Source organism: Equus caballus, chromosome 2 (genome assembly GCF_041296265.1).
Source record: "Equus caballus isolate H_3958 breed thoroughbred chromosome 2, TB-T2T, whole genome shotgun sequence".
In the NCBI taxonomy this organism is placed as follows: Eukaryota; Metazoa; Chordata; class Mammalia; order Perissodactyla; family Equidae; genus Equus; species Equus caballus.
In genome coordinates this window covers 121713870-121732748 of record NC_091685.1, presented here as the reverse complement: position 1 = coordinate 121732748, position 18879 = coordinate 121713870, and the positions used below count along the sequence as shown (strand labels likewise).

Below are 18879 nucleotides of genomic sequence, written 5' to 3'. Positions count from 1 at the left end.
TTTCTAATATATCTCAGCTTATAGTATTTTCTAGAAACTAATAATCAACAATTACTGGGAACTTACTATAAGTGAGGAAAAATTCTAAGCACTTGGTGTGAATTAATTTATTTAGTATTCATAGTAATCCGATGAGGTAAGTACTATTAATATCTCCGTTTAAAGATGAAGAAACCTAGGCACAGAGAGGCTGAGTAGTGAGCTGAAGGTCACACAGCTAATAAGCTGTAAAGCCAGCAAAGAATCAGCATGGGTATTCTGTCTCTAGTGCCAGTGATCTTAGCCACTCTTGTATGTGCCTCTCTGTTCCAACAATGAAAGGCACAAAGGACCACAATCGTTTTTCATTCGCCAATAGAGGGCAGATGCATCAGAGCAGAAATTTCCTCAGTCGTCAATAACTTCTTTATAGATTAACAAATGTGCTGTGAAAAAGATAGTGTAAGTGCACCCAGGGTGACGGGGCCACTGCGTTTCCTGGAACATGAACTGAAAAGGGTTCTTGGGGGAGGTTCCAGTGGGCCCTGGCTACAGTTCACTGCCGTCTCACAGGCAGGCAGCACAGCAAAACCATTGACACTGGAGCTGCACAAAGTGCTACGGGGCGTTGTTGGTGTCGTTACTCCTCTGAAAACCAGACTAAGCTGGATTCTGTATGTTGGCTGCGGAGTTACTGTGAAAATATTTGTCCCGTAAGCTTCCTGCAGTTTCTTTAAGCAGAGCACTTAGAATAATCAAATGTTACGTATTTTTCTTTTTAAAAAAGGACAGGTGTTTCACATGTTTTTTGACCTTTTCTGTGATGACAAATGGATGTCACAAAAAATAACTAAAACAAGAGAACTTTACTCCTCTGAGTTAAAGGTGGCATTCTAATGAGGAGTGGGAAGTGCCTGCTGGCAGTGAGAGGTCTGTGTGTGAAGGGAGCAGTTTGAGAACAGATGCTGGACGTGTTCTCACTGACATGTGATTTGGTTGTTGAATCAATGTTAATATGTCACCTATTAAGAACTCACATGTGTACACTCTTAAAAACACCTGTAAACAGAGTTTTCCAAACTACCTTTTAAAAACTTCCAAATAAAGAATCTTTGTCCCTTTTAATCCATTGGTTAAAAATGTAAAATACAACACCTTCTGGTTAGTTTGTGTTTACTGAATGAAATCTAGGAAGATAGAAATTTGCTAGTCTAATTCAACAAAATTTGTGAATAATTGATAGATGTAATTAAAGAGTATATTTTATGATTTTATACATACAGCCAGTGAAGCATTTCTTTCATTTGCTATAGATATGATTGTGAAACATCTTTTTTGTCTACGACAGCTGTCAAAGACTAAATAGCAAAACATTTTGAACTTTAAACCAGATTTTGGAATTCCTACAAATTCAGTCTTTTCAGTAAATGTGAACTAATCAGAAGGTATTGCATAATCTCAATTTTTAACATGCTGAAGCCCTTTTGGGGCTGTGGGACATCCCCAGTTGAAAATGTCCAGCAGAGAGTAGAAAATAGAGGGGCAAAACTCAGAAAACAGGTCAGCCTAGTGATTTCTGAGTCTCGCCACATGTAAGTGTGTGTGTAAAGCATCTGGAAAGACTTTTCTAACGCTTTAATGTTGGCAAATGCATTTTAGTCTGGTAACAGTAATCTTTAAATAAAACTGAGCACAATTTTTGCTGACAAGCTGAGGGACATTTAAACATGCTTACTTAAGATGAAGGGTCACCTACAGCACAGGAACCTTATAACGGGGTTCACTGTTCTGCAAAACTGAGTTATTATGAGTTTTTTAAAAGTTGTACTGAGATGTGATATTAGCCAAGAGATAGACACATAAATTAATGGAATGGATGAGAAAGTCCAGAAATGGACTTACACAAATATAATAATTTGATCTTTTTCAAATGTGCAAAAGCAATTCCATGGAGAAAGGATAGTCTTTTCAACAAATGATGTTGGATCCATTAGACATCTGTGAGCAACACAATGAACTCCAACCTAAACCACATGCCTTATACAAAGATTAACTCAAAATGGACCATGGATCTGAATTTAAGATGTAAAACTGTAAAACTCTTAGAAGAAAACATAGGAGAAATCCTTGTGTCCTGGGGTTAAGTAAAGAATTTTAGAAATGACTCCAAAAGCAGGATATACAAAAGAAAAAACCCTGATAAATTGTACTTTCTCAAAAAATTAAAACCTTTGCTCTGCCAAAGGCAATGTTGAGAGGATGAAAAGACAAGCTGTGTGCTGGAAGAAAGAATTTGCAAATCACATATCTGACAAAGGGCTTATATGCAACATATATATTTTTGAAAGCCTTTCAAATGCAACGATAAGAAAACAAATAACCTAGATAAAAAATTGGCAAAGGACTTAAGTAGACACTTCACCAAAGAGAGTATAAGGCTGGTAAATAAGTCCATGAAAAGATGTTTAGCATCATTAACTATTGTAGGCTGAATATGGCCCCAAATATGTCTGCGTCTTAATTGCTGGAACCTGTGAATGTGAACTTACACAGCAAAAGGGACTCTGCAAATGTGATCTTGAGATGGGATGATCACCCTGGATTCTCCAGGTGGATCCTAAATGTCATCACCATGGTCCTTATAAGGGGGAATGGAGAATATCAAAGGAGGAAGAATATCACTGAATCAGAGAGATATTTGACGATCCTACATGCTGGCTTTGAAGATGGAGAAAGGGGCCATGAGCCAAGGAATGCAAGGAAGGCATTATGTATGGGATGCAGTATATTAGAGAATTAGATATAAAGTTATCCAGGTGATGTAATTGTAGGAATTCATTTAAAGGGACCCAGTTTCTAGTCAGTTCCTGGGATATGGATGCAGAGAATCCAGCCTTGTGGAGAATGCGCCTAGAACAGTGTTTCCTGAAGTGGGTTCCTTGACCTGGTATACACGAGATGCTAAAGAAGAAGAGTTTCTGGTGAATTCAGTTTGGGATAAGCAGTACAGCACGATGTTTAAAAGCTGCAACCTGTGATCAGAAAGACGTGGCTTTAAATCCCCACTTTGTTATTTACTGGCGGTGTGACTTGTGGTGAGGGAACTGCCCTAAACTCCAGTTTCTTCTTCTGTAAAATGAAGATGCTGAGAGCACCTCCCTCCCGGTGTCACTCAATTAAATGAAATAATGCATTCAGTGTGCTGCTACCCCAGAGATAACACGCAAGATGTTGGCTATTACTATTCTGATGATATTCACCACCCACCCTCTTGGAGAATCAAAGTGTGTAATAGCACATTAAAGACTCTGAGAAGTCCTATTGAAAAAAGCAAGCGCAATTTTGCAGCACCTGCTGGTCTCAGTGACTGTCCTGAGGACGTGGGAGTAGACCTCTTGAGCTTGACAATAAGGATGCGGTTGAGCGTCAGGTAGGGGCTGTTTTCTGCTTTGGATGACGCCTTTCTACCACCACTCAGGGTGGCAATCTTCATTCACATTTTACAGAAAGCAAAATTGAGCCCCAGAGCTTTCCTTACAGAATTCAGATTTAAATTCCCCATCCCCAAGCTCCCCTTTCTGGATGTATAATTCCTGAATCGCCTGGCTTCTCTCTCACCTGCCCTGAATGTTGACATTAACGAATAAGCTGAGAACAAAGCTGTGACTGCCCACAAAGGAAATGTGTGCCCTTTTAAGTACTGTAATTGAGAAAAAGAGACAGTATTAGTGTTTTAGAGTGAAATAAAACTTTCTGCACTTCATAAAACCTAAGATATCATTCAAGTCAGCCCCGTGGGAGGAAGTAATGGATGGCTTCTCCCAGGGGGCTGACAGAGGCTCAGTGTGAGGAGCCATCCGTCCTTCTTTGTGGCATCCATCAGTTTAAATCTACACTTTTTCTCGCGCGTTGTTGAATCCTGAAGGTCTGAGCTCTCTTTCACTTTCTTCTCCTGTGAGCCTTCAGGCTGTCTTCAGAGTGAGAGCAGGAAACCTGTGGTGCTGAGGGCAGGTGGCAGCATTGGCTTGAGAGAAGACTAAGGTTTCTTGCTAGTCTGGGTGCCGGTATCATTTCTGTGTTAACTAGGTCACATGAGCCTTTGCCCCCAGGGCCTGCAGAAGACAGTCAATCTGCCTCCTCACTCCCCTGTGTGGGCCACTCCCCCAGACTCAGAGCGCAGGGAGAGGAACCGGTTGTGAAGTGTTCTGTTTCTGCCCCCCACTTCCAGCATAACCTGCTTTTCGTGACTGACCTCTGTGCCATGGTGGCCCTGGTTCTTGTAGTCACTAATAAAAATCGCCACTATGCTCCAGACATTCCGGACTCCTTTCTAATTCCCGAAGATCCCCTCCTAATCCCCAGGTTGAGAAGTCAGAGGTTCCCATTGGTTTGCTGTGACCTCTTGGCTGTCTTCAGGTTTGTATTCTTTAGAAATGATGTTTTATTCTCTGTGCACCTGCCTCTTACTGAACCGCACCCAAAATAAACACCATTGGTTTTGACACGGGAAAGTTTAGCTGTTCACACACGCACCTGCGATGACATTCAGATCCACAGGTTGTACCACACGTCGATGTTTATAGAGTCTTTGACAGGTCTGAAAAAACACTAACTCAGTTATCACTTTCCAGTGATAGTACAGGATAATGACTATCACCAAGGCTAATTCTCAAAGTCTTTCATTTTCTTTTAAATCATAATACATTTCATGTCTACAAATACTCAGCCCAGGGCCTGGTTGACAAAAGATGATGCTGACAGTGTAGGAAAAATGCAGTGTTTTGAGGAAGTGGAATTAAAATTGGTTACATAAGTAACATGAAGATTGTAATGTCTTGACACATAACCCAGACCAACTCAGGAAAGAATACCGGATTGGGAGGGCAGGGTCTGGGTTCTAATTCCAACTACCACCACCTAACAAACATCGTTGAACTTCCTCATTTGAAGTAGATCCATGTTTTCCAAATTCACCAGGATGTAAGCGTCACCTGTAGTGTCTGTTCAAAACACAGAGTTCTAGCTCTCAGCCCAAACTTGCTGAACTGGAAACTCAAGGGGAGGGATCTGCAAAAGATACACACTCACACACAGACACACAGCACCCTGTGTGATTCTTTTGAATAAATGATTTGGGGCCACACTGAATTAGGTAATGTCTAGGGTCTCCCAGTTCTAAGGGGCTGTGATATGACCTGGATGCTGCGATTCACCTGTAAATGGGAAAAATCTGAAAATAAAATGTATTAGTTTTTCATCCTGAGTGTTTTTATAAATACTCTGTTTTTCAAAAAGTTGCTGAACAGAGGAACGTGATTTTCAATTGTTGATTTGCCCAAAATCGCCTCCAGTTTCCAGGAAAGATACAGTGCCTTTTCATGACCAGTGGAGAACAGAAGAATAAAGTGTTCTATTGTGGGGGGAAAAAAGTGTTGCTGAAGTTAACGGTATGGTTTGTGTTTTATGAATCTAGGTATTCTTCAGATTTCTTTTTTCTCTTTGATTTATTGACTTTAGTATCTGGCCTCTCAGCTCATGGTGGCATACTGAGGATAGATGAGATCAGATGGGAAAGCTTGTTATTGTTATTATTATTATTCCTGTTAGCAAAATACGATAGACTGCTTTCATGAATTTGATAGCTCTGCTCGTGTCTTTGCCTTTGTTCCTGTTGGTAAAAGCCCAGACAAATAAACAAAACACAGTCATTTGTTCATTAATGTATTGATTTATTAAGAAATTTGGAGCACCTGTTATGTACCCAGTATTGTGCTATGTTGGGGAAGGAAGACCAATGTGTTTAGAGTGCCTTTCCTTTCTCCTTTTTTTACCTGGAGACCTCCCATTTACTAATAGTTTTAAATGATTAAATGTCGTATCAATCTCATCGATGTATCAATGCATTAGAAAATTAAAAATATACGTTGGACACATTTATTCAGTTTATGGAGAATGCATGATACTCATTTTGAGGAGAGGGCTCCTGGCAGTAAATCCATAGGCCCACAGCACTCTATGGCCCGTGGCTAGTAGCTGTCGGTTTAGGGCGCCTTTCCCTGTGTCTTCCTTTCCCCAGGAAGCAATGCTACAGGAGAGGTGGTTCCACCAACATTCTAGTCCGTGGGTTCAAATCTGAACAGTGGCACAGCCCTGTGTAGTGAGACCCTGGCTGTGGGAATAAGCAATGGTGAATTACATTTGTGCAGTGCTCCATAATTAATGAAATAGTCTCAAACTTATAATTTCATTTCTTTTCCCACCAGTCCTCTGATATGGGCAGGAGAGATCCTGTGGGATGTTCAGAGAAGCTGGTGAAGCCAGGACTGGAAACCAGCCCTCCTGGCTCTCTGTCCAATGCCCTTTCCATTTCTTCTCAGATAGCTCTGATCTTCCAACCGAGTGGCAGTGGAGAATGGGCTCCCTACTACGCATCTGTGCAGGGAAGCTGGCATTGTGGAAACGCTCCGGGAGGAGTGATTTGAGCTAACTCTCTTGAACATTTGTGCTGGCACCTATTTCAAACTCACATGATCTTATACTTCTCTCTTCCTCTTGTATCTCAATTCCGGCATATCCTCTAACATGGGGTTAATATTTTCTGACTCTAGAACATAATCCCCGAGTAAGAGGATGTTATTCCATCATCTTGTTTAATCCTGAGAACAATAAACACATTTATTATGTCACAGTAAGGTATTAAAGTTTAACGTGAAAACAGAATGGAATAAACCCAGCAAGGTAGTGAGACTATATTAAAATTCTTAACCATTCCCTCGCTCATCCCAGTGGTTCCAGTATCTAAAGGCAGAGTGGCAACTGTCTCCTCACCCTCAGGCAGGTGAGCCCAAGGAAACGAGCCTGGCTGCAGAGGATGAAACTGTCCCCTGGCATCATCTTGGAGCATCAAAGACAAGCTGTGTATGGAGTCAGCCAGTAATTTGTGCTGTGTTTTCCAAAGAGAAGGATCAGGCTTCCGAGCAGGTGTCGCATACCTAGGAGTCAGAGGGGGTGGGTGGCTTCACCTGGAACAGGACTGGACCCCAGGTGTAGAGTTGGGTACAGGGCAAGGCCCTGCAGGAATCAAGAAATCCAGGGAGCCCACTACCCAGACTTAACAAGTAAAAAAAAAATAGGGCACCTCATTAAATTAGAATTTCACCTGCACAGTGAATAATTTTTTAGCGTATGTCCCATGTAATGTATCTGCAATTCGCATTTAACTGGCGTTCTGTATTTTATGTGGCAGTGTTAATAAGGACAAAATATTTCAGAGCTTTCACAGGGTGGTATTTCAATTTTTCCTGCTTCCACATAAGATCTCTAGTTTTCTCCATGCTCTTCTGTGTCATTACCCTGAGGTCTCTGTTCATAAGGTGAGACTCGGAGAGGGGATCCGTTTCCAAAATGATAGTATCTGTAACTTTATTTCCAATTCACATAATTAAATTTTATATTCACACAGACCCTTTCCACGATAGAATACAGTAGGTGGTTTCTTTTTGAACATAAAGTGGCATTTTATCGATAAGAGTAGAAAGTATTTTTCTCTTCAAGTGGTTCTTTGTTCGTAATTTGGCAATGCTTATTTCTGACAATCAATTTGTGGAGAAGATGATTTACAAAATTGTGAACATCCACAGGAACTCTTTATTCTCTATACAATAGTCTTTTTTAAAATATAAAACCAAGAATTAAAAAATTAATTCTGCTTGGGTGCCAGCCCCATGGCCTGGCCTAGCAGTTAAGTTCACATGCTCCACTTCAGTGGCCCGGGGTTTGCAGGCTCGGATCCCTGGTGTGGACCTAAACCGCTCGTCAGCTGTGCTGTGGTGGTGACCCATGTACAAAATGGAGGAAGACTGGCACAGATGTTAGCTCAGGGTGAATCTTCCTCAAGAAAAAAAATTCTGCTTGTAATGGTTGTCATGGAGATGTATTTTGTCTAAATCAGATAAAATATCATTGAAAATATACAGTTTTCTTTCTTTCTTCCCTCTCAGGTCCTGTGCCCTTCTTAATTTTCTCCTATGGAAATAGTATCTTTAGGATTGATCTGGAAGGAACTAATCATGAGCAATTGGTGACAGATGCTGGCATATCGGTCATCATGGATTTTCATTACAACAAGGGAAGAATCTATTGGGTAGATCTAGCAAGACAACTTTTGCAAAGCGTTCTTCTGAATGGGACAAGGCAAGAGGTAAAGTACCATTTTCCACAGTACTGGAAGGATTTTTGTCTAGGCTGACAAATATGATGTAGTGAATCCGTAACGTATAAATGAAAATTACAATTCAAAGGTGTGTCTGGCACTTGCAGGTGTTTATTTAATCTGCATCTGTGGTATCACACTATTGAACAAGCCCATGAATGTGGCATTGATATTCAGAAGCCCCCAAAAGGAAAAAATGAGGATGTCAGTGTAATTTTGAAAATAAGTTTATTAAGTCAGATCACCATATTATAGATTAAAATAGATTATTTTAATAATAGATTATTTTATAGATATTTTATAGCTATAATAAATATATGTAAATATAATAAAATAATAGATTATTTTAATCTATAAAATAGGTTAATCTATAAAATCTGTAGGTTAAATCAGATCATTTCCATGATGATTTTCTACTCCACTGGTTCTTGGCGGGGCGTGATCTTGCACCCCAGGGGCATTTGGCAGTATCTGGAGATATTTTTGGTTGTAGAGATGGATTGGGGTGGAGGGAGGATGTGTTTCTGGCATCTAGTGGGCAGAGGCCGGGGATGCTGCCGAACATCCTGCCACAGGCAGCACGGCTCCCACGTCAAAGAATTATTGGGCCCAAAACGTCAGTAGTGCTGAGGTTGGGCAAACCTGTTTTATCTGTATAAAATCTCTGTCATGGGTTTTGGCACTTGAGATTTAGGAAGAAAAAATTGAAAAGAATTTTATTCTCAAGGTGTTTGCACTCTGGAAAAAAAATAAAGCAGATGACAGATATAAAATATTTTGCTTCAAGTACGTACAAAAGATCTTTAATCTTTCTTTTCAACTGGTAGAGCCCTTAAATGAGGCCCAGGAGGAATGTTCTCTATTCCTGGGAGGTGGATTACAGAGGGCACGTGAGCAGAGAAACCCTAAGCATTTATTCTCAACACAAAGTGCACACTGTTTGGTTTCTTTTAAATAAACCTTTCTTGCTCCAATTATTCTTAAAAGCTTCAATTAGGTGCTAATCTGTTTATCACATCTCTAATATTGCTAATCTCGCTGTTAACAAGGATGACTATGGTTATTCTCTGGCCTCTGTAGAATAGTTTCAAAATCTTGAGTCTAGAGTCTAGAGAATTTCACAGAATAGCCAGATACATAAATAGTTGTTAATTTATGTTAAGTCATTGGGAAAAGATTGGCTTGAAGCCCCAAATCCATCATTATGTTCACTCCTTTGGGTTAAAACATTGTTTATAAAGGACAAGCATTAAATGCAAACAGTTTACCTGGGTGAGCTGTGTCTCAGTATACGGACAATTGGTCGAATGGATCAGCTAGACCGCTTTGAGATATAGGAACAGCACAGGCTCATGAAATTGTTCCATCCGCCCAATTCCGACTTCAGAGATGTGACGTCAGCAGCTGGGGATGGTGATTGTGGGCATGTTCCCACCGCGGAAATCGGTGCAAATCGGGGCCCTTTTACCTGCGCAGGCTGGAAGTAGGAGAGAACAGAGGCTTTTTGTTTGGTGTTTTTATCACAAGAGAGCAGGAAACACTGCCCACCCCAGAGGCAGAAAGAGAAGCCCTGCTCTCCAGGTCACAGGTCATGGCGTGAGGCCCTGAGGACTTGCAGAAAGAAGGGCCTGATGGAGGAGAGGCCCCAACGAGCAGTTGACCTGCTCTGTAGCTCTGTGCACAAACTCCAAAGGAATCTTGTCAGAATTTGGCAAAGCTTGGAATTGGGCCCAGGTCGGATTCTGGAAAATTCCATTAGCAAATGGAATTGAATGAATTGTCTTTAAAGTAGCATTGAAATTCCACTGTTACTATAGTTGAAATTAATCCATGATGGTTGATTGCCTGATTTCAATAAGTATAGGGTAGTTTTCTCTTTCAAAGCCATGACGTAAATATTATGCCCAGAAATATTCACACGGGAGGGTTAGCATTACTGCTTCAAAACAATGCCACCGTATCTGTGACTATTTTATCAGTTAAATAATTTGGGGAGTGCACAAAAATGACACGTGCTTAAAAGAATAGACTTTTATAAAAATGAAATTTTCATTGCGAATGGGGAAATATTAATAATAATTTTGGAAATTTGATTTTACAGAGAATATGTAATATAGAGAGAAATGTTTCAGGAATGGCAATAAATTGGATAAATGAAGAACTTATTTGGTCAAATCAAGAGGAAGGAGTCATTACAGTAACAGATATGAAAGGAAACAATTCCCGTGTTCTCTTGGGCACCTTAAAATCTCCTGCAAATGTAGCAGTTGATCCAGTAGAAAGGTAAATTCTGCTGTTTTTGGACATTGAAATATAATTCAAAATCTGATGAAAATTTGTGGAATCATAACATTGTGAACCCGAAGGGGCCTTCTCTTTGAGACCCAGGCCCTCTTTTACAGTACACGACCCCACTGTCAATAGGAGGGCAGCCTGGATTTGAACCAGTGCAGGCTCCCTCCACAAATAGCATTCCTGACCACCGTGGTTTCCTGCTTTGGAAGCTTAATTCTCCTTCTAGCTTGAAATCGCGTGGAATTTCCATAACAGAGCAATAAACACTTGTTGAATTGAATTTTCATTCAAAATAGTCAGACTTGTGCACTCGGGGACTTGGGGACAGCGGACAGGTGGGGACTGCTGAACCTCTGAGAGAGTCGGCCTTTTAAGTGACGTTACCTTCAAGGATGCATCTCTGTGGTGTGTCTGCCCTCAGGCTTCTCTTCTGGTCTTCAGAGGCGGCCGGCAGCCTCCACAGAGCAGATCTCAATGGTGTGGAAGAGAAGGTTCTGTTAGAGACATCAGGGAAAATAACAGCTGTGTCACTGGATGTGCTTGAGAAGCGGCTCTTTTGGATTCAGTACGACAGAGAGGGCGACAATTCCCGTGTTTGTTCCAGCGATTATGACGGAGGGTCTGTCCGTTGCTGCAAACATCTTACACAGTAGGTTCTGCTTTTGGTACAAAATAAAACAATTGCCCTTTGAAGTTTGTGTGATAAGTTAATTTTACTTTTGTCAACTAAACTGGTATAGCGGTTTGGCACAGATTGTGGGGTTCAAAAGATTTGAGCTCAGGTCTCAGATTTACCATTTATTAGACGAGTGACTTTGGGCCGTTTACAGGAATTCCTTCGTCCTCAGTTTCCTTTAACATGAGGATAATAATAGTACTAATTTCTTGGGGCTGTTGTGAAGATTAAGTAAATCAACGTGAATAAAAATAATTAACAGAATATTTGGCATACAATGTTCCCACATGTTGGTCCTAATTATTCTCTTTGGAATTATGGTGCCATATCAAAGAAGCACCTATCTTTAAGTTGATTTACTGTCTTGCCAGTAACTGACTCTCCAGCTTGTGGCAAGAGGCAGAAATTAGACAAGCGTGAGATGGACAAAACCAGAAATCCATGCTTTGTCTGCTCCTATTTTATTTCCATCCCACTTTTGTGCTCATTAGCAAAAGAATGAGACAATGAACCTGGACATTATATCCTATTAATTAAGATTATGCCTACATAAACAAAATTTTAAACTTAATATCTGTCTCTAAACCTAAATGAGAAACAATTGAAAAGGTGGGTGATTAAAATTCAGACAAATTGAAATGAAGGGAAAGTTTCATAGGCCTGGGAAGAAATGTTGTGCCATTCTCTAGTGTTTTTTCCTGCTGTTTTTAGGCACAACTTGGTTGCAGTGTCCCTCTTTGGTGACCGTATCTTCTATTCAACGTGGAGAAAACAGACAATTGAGATAGCTGACAAATACACTGGGAAGGATGTGGTTAGAATTAACCTCAGTCGGTCCTTTGCACCACCTGCTGGAATTAAAGCTGTGCATCCCCTCATGCAGCCTGAGGCAGATGGCGGTGCGCAGGCATCTGGTGAGTCATCTTGACCTCGAACAGGGTCTGGCAGTTAGTCCGCAGCTGGCTACTCACTCAAGCTGGACACTTAGGGGTCATCCTTGGTTTCTCCCACTGCCTCACACCTAATTTCCAATCTGCCGCCAAATCCTTTGCATTCCTACCTCCTAAATACGTCTGAGATGTCCTCTTCTCTATGCCACCACCATAGTCCAAACAACCGGCGTTTCCTGCCCAGCCTATTGCAGTAGCCACTCAACTAATCTTTCTGTTTTCCCCTCTTGCCTCTAAATAGTTAATCTAATCCACTAACTCCCCTGCTTAAAATTCTGCCAAAGCTTTCCTTTGCATTTAGATTGGAATGCAGTGTTTTAGCAGGCCTGTCAATACTTGGCCACCCTGATGCAGCACCCTGTCCCCTGCCCTCACCAGAATCTAACACGGTCTTTCTGTGGTTCCTCAGACACCCCAGCTCCTCCAGGCCTTCAGGCTTCTGCAGTCGCTCTTCTATCTGCTCAGGCTTCTCCTCGGTTCTGAGCTGAAGTGTCCTGTCCTCAGGGAGGCCTTCTCTGGTCATCCAATCAGAGTAGGCCCCTTCACTTCCTCTTTTTCTCTTATTTCTCCCTTCATCAAACTCATCGCAAGGTGTACTTACGTATTACTATGCTCTCTTTTTGATTTTCTCTCCCTCTTGATTATAAGTGCCCTGCAGGCAGGGACTGTGTCAGTTATTCTTTATTTAATTTCAATGGTTATTTATTCATTTATAAATAAAGAATTTTAGATAACGTTAGTCAAATGAATGGATTGACTGAATCTAGTCACAGTCTCAAATTTCTACTTTCAGCTGTAGTCTTCTCTGTTCCAATTTGTCAGCATATCATTTTTTTTTAAGGTGAGCTCTTCAATATGGCATATATACCACATAAATGATGTTACGCTAACATTTGCTTTACGTAAAAGTTTTATTTCAAGAAGGCTTTGAAATGTATTTAATCTTATCCCCAACTAGCCTTGTGAGATTTCAAAGTAGAGATGGAATTGTATTTTCTCTTCTTCCTATCTGCTGGATGCCACTAGGGTTTGGTACGGGTGTGGGAAGTGCTAGGACTCTGAGGCCCTGCCACAGTTAGCGTGTCTGTGTGTTCATACCTGCCCCAGACGTGGCTCTGAAGAGAGCTGTGGACACTGAACAGGGGCACAGGCACGAGATTGCTGAAGGGAGGCTAGAATCTAGGGGAACCGATGTCCTCATATCCTCAAGCGGGAGACTAATAGTGCAAATGCTTTTTATCTGATTTCTTTAAAAACTTAGAAAGAAACTATAATTTAACCTGTGTAATGCCTATGCTTTCAAGGCAGTTAATGAGGAACGGCCAAAAATAAAATAAATTCCAAGACTTGAAGTGTTTATTCACATAAGTTATTTTTTAAAAATTGATTTACTTGAATTTATGAAGCAAGAGTTGTGGGAAACAATGCAACTGTGGGTTGCAGCGCAACCTGAAATAGCAACAACCTGGTGGCAACACTGTAAAATAGATGGTGACCATATTCCACACAGAAAGGCGGTGAATCTGATACAAATTTCCATGGGAAATTTTGGCTCAAGCTGTCTTCACATAAGACTTATTGTCCAAGTGGTGATGACTTACAACAAAATTGGAACCAACGACTACTATGAATAATTACTGAGTCTCGTTCCTAACAGGTATAGGTATGTCCATTATCATCTTCATCACCAAATCTTACATTTATAGGTAACCTCATAGTTTCCAAAGTATTTTCATGGGCATTATCTTTTTTTGTCACAGACACACTGTGAGACAGAAAACTCAGCAATTATTTTACTCATTTCATAATTGAGAAATCTGAAGCTTAGAGAAAAAGAGTGACTTTTCCAGGATTATACAGCTTGTTAACCCTGGATTTTGGAAGAAATTCCTAGTGATCAGTGTGCCAGTTTAGTGTTCTTTCCACCATACACACCTTAGCTCTTCACCGTCACTCAGCCTCCTTGATAGGGAGTGCACACAGGATAATTAAAGTAGGAATTTCAGAAGGAAGTCGAGAATGACTCATTAAAGAACAGCTTCAAACAATGTGGCAGATAGTAGAATTTGGTTGGGAAGCCACTGGCAGCTGCAGAGCTCCGTGCAAACCTGGAATCCAGAAGGCAGTTGGCCCTAGAGATGCTGGCTCCAGTTGTTGCCCAGAGGGTGGGCTTCACCTGTGCTCTGAGTGCGACAGACTCGCCGTTCCAGGGCGCTGCTTCCTTGGTTTGAATGATTCCAGTGCCTGGTACCCCAGGAATTCTCCACCTGGGATTTACGGTCTGGGAATCTGTTGACTGTACGTGTTATATGAAAATACGCAGTTGTCCCCCAATGAGATAGTATATAGCTTTCGTCGGTTCTCCAGCATTACTTCCTGAAAAATGCCTCAACTGTCACTTATCAAAGCGTGTTCTACGAAACACTAGTGCTGTGGGATTTAATGGGGTTATTTGGGGAAGGGAAACATTTCAGGGTCGAATGGTTTAGATGGGCTGGGTTAAAGGAAGTTAAACAGGTTGTCTTTTCCTCAGTGCCTTCTCAGAACTCCTCGTGTGGTTATGTGCGTTGTTGATCTCTAAGGCCCAGACGACCTGTGCGGTTGTGTGCCTTATTTCCTGTGCAGCAGCCCACATGACTCCTGAATATGTCAGTTCCAGCCCAGACCTCTTTCTTGAGATCTAGACCAATTAAAAAAACACACACACGCGGAGGCATAGTGAGAGTTAAGCTGCAAAGATTCTAGGCAGAGTTTAGCTGCAGAGAAAAGTGATTTAAAATTTTGGGAGCTTATTTATAATATATAGAAGGGAGCCGCCCCGGTGAAGACCCAGGGCAAGGGCGGGGCTTAGGAAGGCAAAGCCACAGAGCTTCACAAGGAAGACGAGTTGTCCTTTAAACAAGGCCTCGGCTTGTGCGTTCCGACTGGCTGGTCGTAGAGGAGTCTGAGGCAGCCGGTGGCTGAGCCCAAGTCCATTGAGCAGAGTCACAGCTTCACTGTCGGGCTGGGTTCCCATGCTTCTGACCTGTGTCCTGAGAGCACTCACGCTGGTCCCTCCCATGGGCCACGCCTGCCTGCTGTCTACACCCTCCAGGCTCAGGGTCCTGCAGTGGGCGCGTCAAATGGATACATTCAGGCTCAGAGAACATCTCCTTATCAAGGCCCATATATTTATCTGCCTTCTGAGCATTTCTACCTGGATCTTTTTCAAGCGCTTCAGGCACAAAGGAAATAACTGCCTACCGACCTTTACTTCCTTTCTCCTCGGCTCCTCTCGCTGCGGTGTCCCCACCTCAGTGAGTGACATCTCACCACCCTCTCCCAAGGCAGAAATCTAGCCATGGTCCTTTCTTCCCTCTGTCTCACTCCCATCCACGGACGCAATCTCCCAGTCCTAGCAGTGCTGCCACCTACAGTCCAACCCCTGGGGCCCTCTCGGCAGCAGTCCGGCCCTGCTCGCTCAATGAGCATCCCTGCCTCCCTTTTCTATGCTGCAGGGAGCATAACCCTTCCAAAGGCAGAACCCAATCGCGTCGTTCCTTGGTTAAAGCCGACTGACAACTCTCACTTGTGAATAACGGAAGTCCAGTCTCTTTATTTAACCTATCCACAGGCCCTCTGCTCATTTCTCGGCTTGGTCTCTCACCATTTTCTGCGTTAGAGCCATCCTCGAAGATTAATTTCCTCCCACAGTCACGGTTGCTCCCTGCTCCAGGCCTTTCCACACGCTCAGGAACATTCTTTCTCCTTCTCTGCACTGGCCCACTCTCCACATCCTCTGAGAAACAGCTCCAATCTCCCTTCTTTCAGGAACACCCTCCCTGACCCCTCACTGTGAGGCTCGGCTGGCTGTTCTCAGAGAGCAATCTCAGAGCTTTCCCCGTCACGGGGCTCTCATCGTGCTTGGCCGTAATTGTCTGTCCTCCTAAACTTCCTTGGTCCCGTGAGGACAGGGCACGCAGCTCTCCAGTGTCCAGAGGACGTTTAGGAAACGACAGTTCAAAAAACAGCCTTTGGCACTCTCTCCCCTAAATAACATCATAAGGAACAAGCTGTGGAGATGTTTAATATCTAAGCACACCTTGTCTTCCTCACCTGTGGTAAGCCCCACCCCTGCCCTTGGTCAGACGGCGTCTTCACGGGGCAACTCCCTTCTGTATATTATGAATAAATCCCCAGCGGTTTCAATCACTTTTCTCTGCAGTGGATCTTTGCAGCGTAGCTCTCACTACCCTGAGATCTCAAGAAGGAGGTCTGGCTGGAAAGAATCGATTTGGGAGTCCCACGGGCTGCTGCGTAGGAAATAAAGTCGGGAAATGCCACAGGTCCTATGGCCCTTAGAAAGCATGGAAATACCTGTAATGATTGAGTATGTATAGAATGCTCTGCTCTAGGCTATTCCTACAGGATCTTGCTTAATCTTCACAACCAGCTTATGAATCAGGTGTGATTATTGGTACCATTTTACAGGTGAAGAAGCTGAGGTCAGAGATGTCGCAATAGCTTGTTCAAGGTCACATGGAGGTGGAGGTGGGCTTTGACCCTGGGCAGAGTGACACCACGCTGCTTCCCCAACTACATCCTTACTCTGATCTATCATGTCATGTCTTACAGTTGCCTTGTTTGTTTTGGAAAAACCTGTAATTGGGCGTATTATTGTCTATCCATGGCCTCCAGGTGGTTCAATGTTTCAGTTTGCCCAAATCGTGGGGCCAAAAGCTTATTTCTCTCTCTTTTCAAAAATACTTTACATTTTAGGAACGGAGAAAATCTCTTTCTCACACACACACACGCTCACACACTCACACTCACGCTCACACTTCTCCCTCGGCTGTCTGAAAACAGACACCGAGTGGATCGCACATTTTGCTGCGCTCTCTGGCTGCCCCGACACCTGTGCTGTTGTGTGAATCTCAGAGCCGGTGCCGGAAGTGCTTTGAATACAACGTTAATGACATTATTTCAAGCTCAACTTCTGGGAATTTTGCAACTAGTTTTACTGCTCACAGATATGATTTTGTAAAAGTTCAAATTTTTACAAAGAGGTTCAGATATTTTTGCTTTCTTCTGTGTTCGTTAAATGTAGATTCCAGTTTTAAGCTCATAAGATAGTTTCAAAAGCATGTTCTTTGGAAAATGAAGTATCTATCATCAACACTGTGTAAAATTCTTTGCATTCACTTCATGCACAAAAATATTGAGGAATTTCTTTAATTCTGAGAGCTCATGAAGGAGAATTGCCTCCACCTAGAAATGTAGCTGCTTATGGAAGTGATGATGTAGCTAAAATTGTCCAGGTGGGACTCTGATTCGTTTTGATTCTGTCATTGCTGGAGTGTCTACTGTAAACCTTCGGTAATTTGGAAAACTCTAGAAAAGAATTATCTTAGATACATGAGTATTTTTTTCAGATAACTTTTTCCAAATTTTTTAATTGTAAGATACACGTAAATTTTTCATCTTAACCATTTTTAAGTGCACAGCTCAGTGGCATTAAGTACATTCACATTGTTGTGCGACCATCGCCACTGTCCATCTCCACAACTCTTTCATCTTGTAAAACTGAAACTGTGTATACCCATTAAGCTGTAACCCCTCCCAGCCCCCGGCAACCAGCATTCTGCTTTCTGTCTCTATGATTTTGACTACCCTAAGTATCTCTTGGAAGTGGATGCATACACTATTTGTCTTTTTGTGAGTGGCTTGTTTCACTTAGCAAAATGTCCTCAAGGTTCATCCATGTTGTAGCATATGTCAGAATGTCCTTGCTTTTTAAGGCCGAATAATATTCAGTACGTATATACCTCATTTTGCTTATCCATTCATCTATCAATGGATACTTGGGTTGCTTCCCTGTTTTAGCTATTGTGAATAATGCTGCTATGAAGATGGGTGTGCAGATCTTGCTTTCAATTCTTTTGGGTATATACCCAGAAGTGAGTTGCAGGATCGTAGACTAATTCTATTTTTAATTTCTTTTTTTTTTTTTGCTGAGGAAGATTTGCCCTGAGCTAACATCTGTTGCTAATCTTCCTCTTTTTGTATGTGAGCCATCGCCACAGCATGGCCACTGATGAATGCTGTAGGTCTGTGCCTGGGAACCGAACTTTGGCTGCCAAAGTGGAGCGCCAAACTTAACCACCAGGCCACCGGGGCTGGCCCTCTATTTTTAATTTTTTGAGGAACTGTCTTACTGTTTTTCACAGCAGCTGTACCTTTTTACATTCCCACCAACAGTGCATAATAATTCCAATTTCTCCATGTCCTTGCCAACAATTATTTTCTATTTGTATATAATTTTAAATTGTCAGTTCAAATACCCAAAGTTCTGTCATTTTTCACAGAAATCTTAGCAAAATGAATGGCTGTATCTTACTAACATTACTTACAATTATTGACATTTTCCTAATGACTTGGGTCACATTTACAAAGATACATGCCTTTAGGGCAAGCACTGGCCTGGTTTGAGGCAAAGCTGGGTTTTCAATGCAGGTTTGCCCTGACACCACGTGGCTGCCATTTGAAGTCCTTTTAAATCCTTGGAATGGCTCTTTATCATTTTTCTGTTTTCTTTCTTGCTGTCGGCTCTCACTTATTGCTGATTTCCACATGCCAGGTTGTGACCACTGTTTATTTTCTAATCTGAGGCTTTTTTTGTGTCATTTGTTTGTTGAGGAAACCAGGACATCTGTCCTGTAGAATTTTCCACATTCTGGATTTTGCAGATGTTATCCTCATGGTGTCATTTAACATGATTCTCTATTTCC

General features: G+C 42.0%; 1 protein-coding gene across 10 annotated transcripts in view; it reads left to right on the top strand.

The window, feature by feature from the left end:
• Nucleotides 1-18879, top strand: part of EGF (epidermal growth factor) — an 81035-nt gene that overhangs the window by 10653 nt on the left and 51503 nt on the right. For all 10 annotated transcript variants that reach the window (XR_011436764.1, XR_011436763.1, XR_011436765.1 and 7 more), the window contains exons 2-5: nucleotides 7980-8179; nucleotides 10293-10474; nucleotides 10908-11135; nucleotides 11874-12076. Coding sequence is in view for 7 of the 10 variants with exons in the window: in XM_070261558.1 (XP_070117659.1) it covers nucleotides 7980-8179; nucleotides 10293-10474; nucleotides 10908-11135; nucleotides 11874-12076 (813 nt within the window). In the remaining 3 variants the exon portion in view is untranslated. The remainder of the gene's footprint in view (nucleotides 1-7979; nucleotides 8180-10292; nucleotides 10475-10907; nucleotides 11136-11873; nucleotides 12077-18879) is intronic.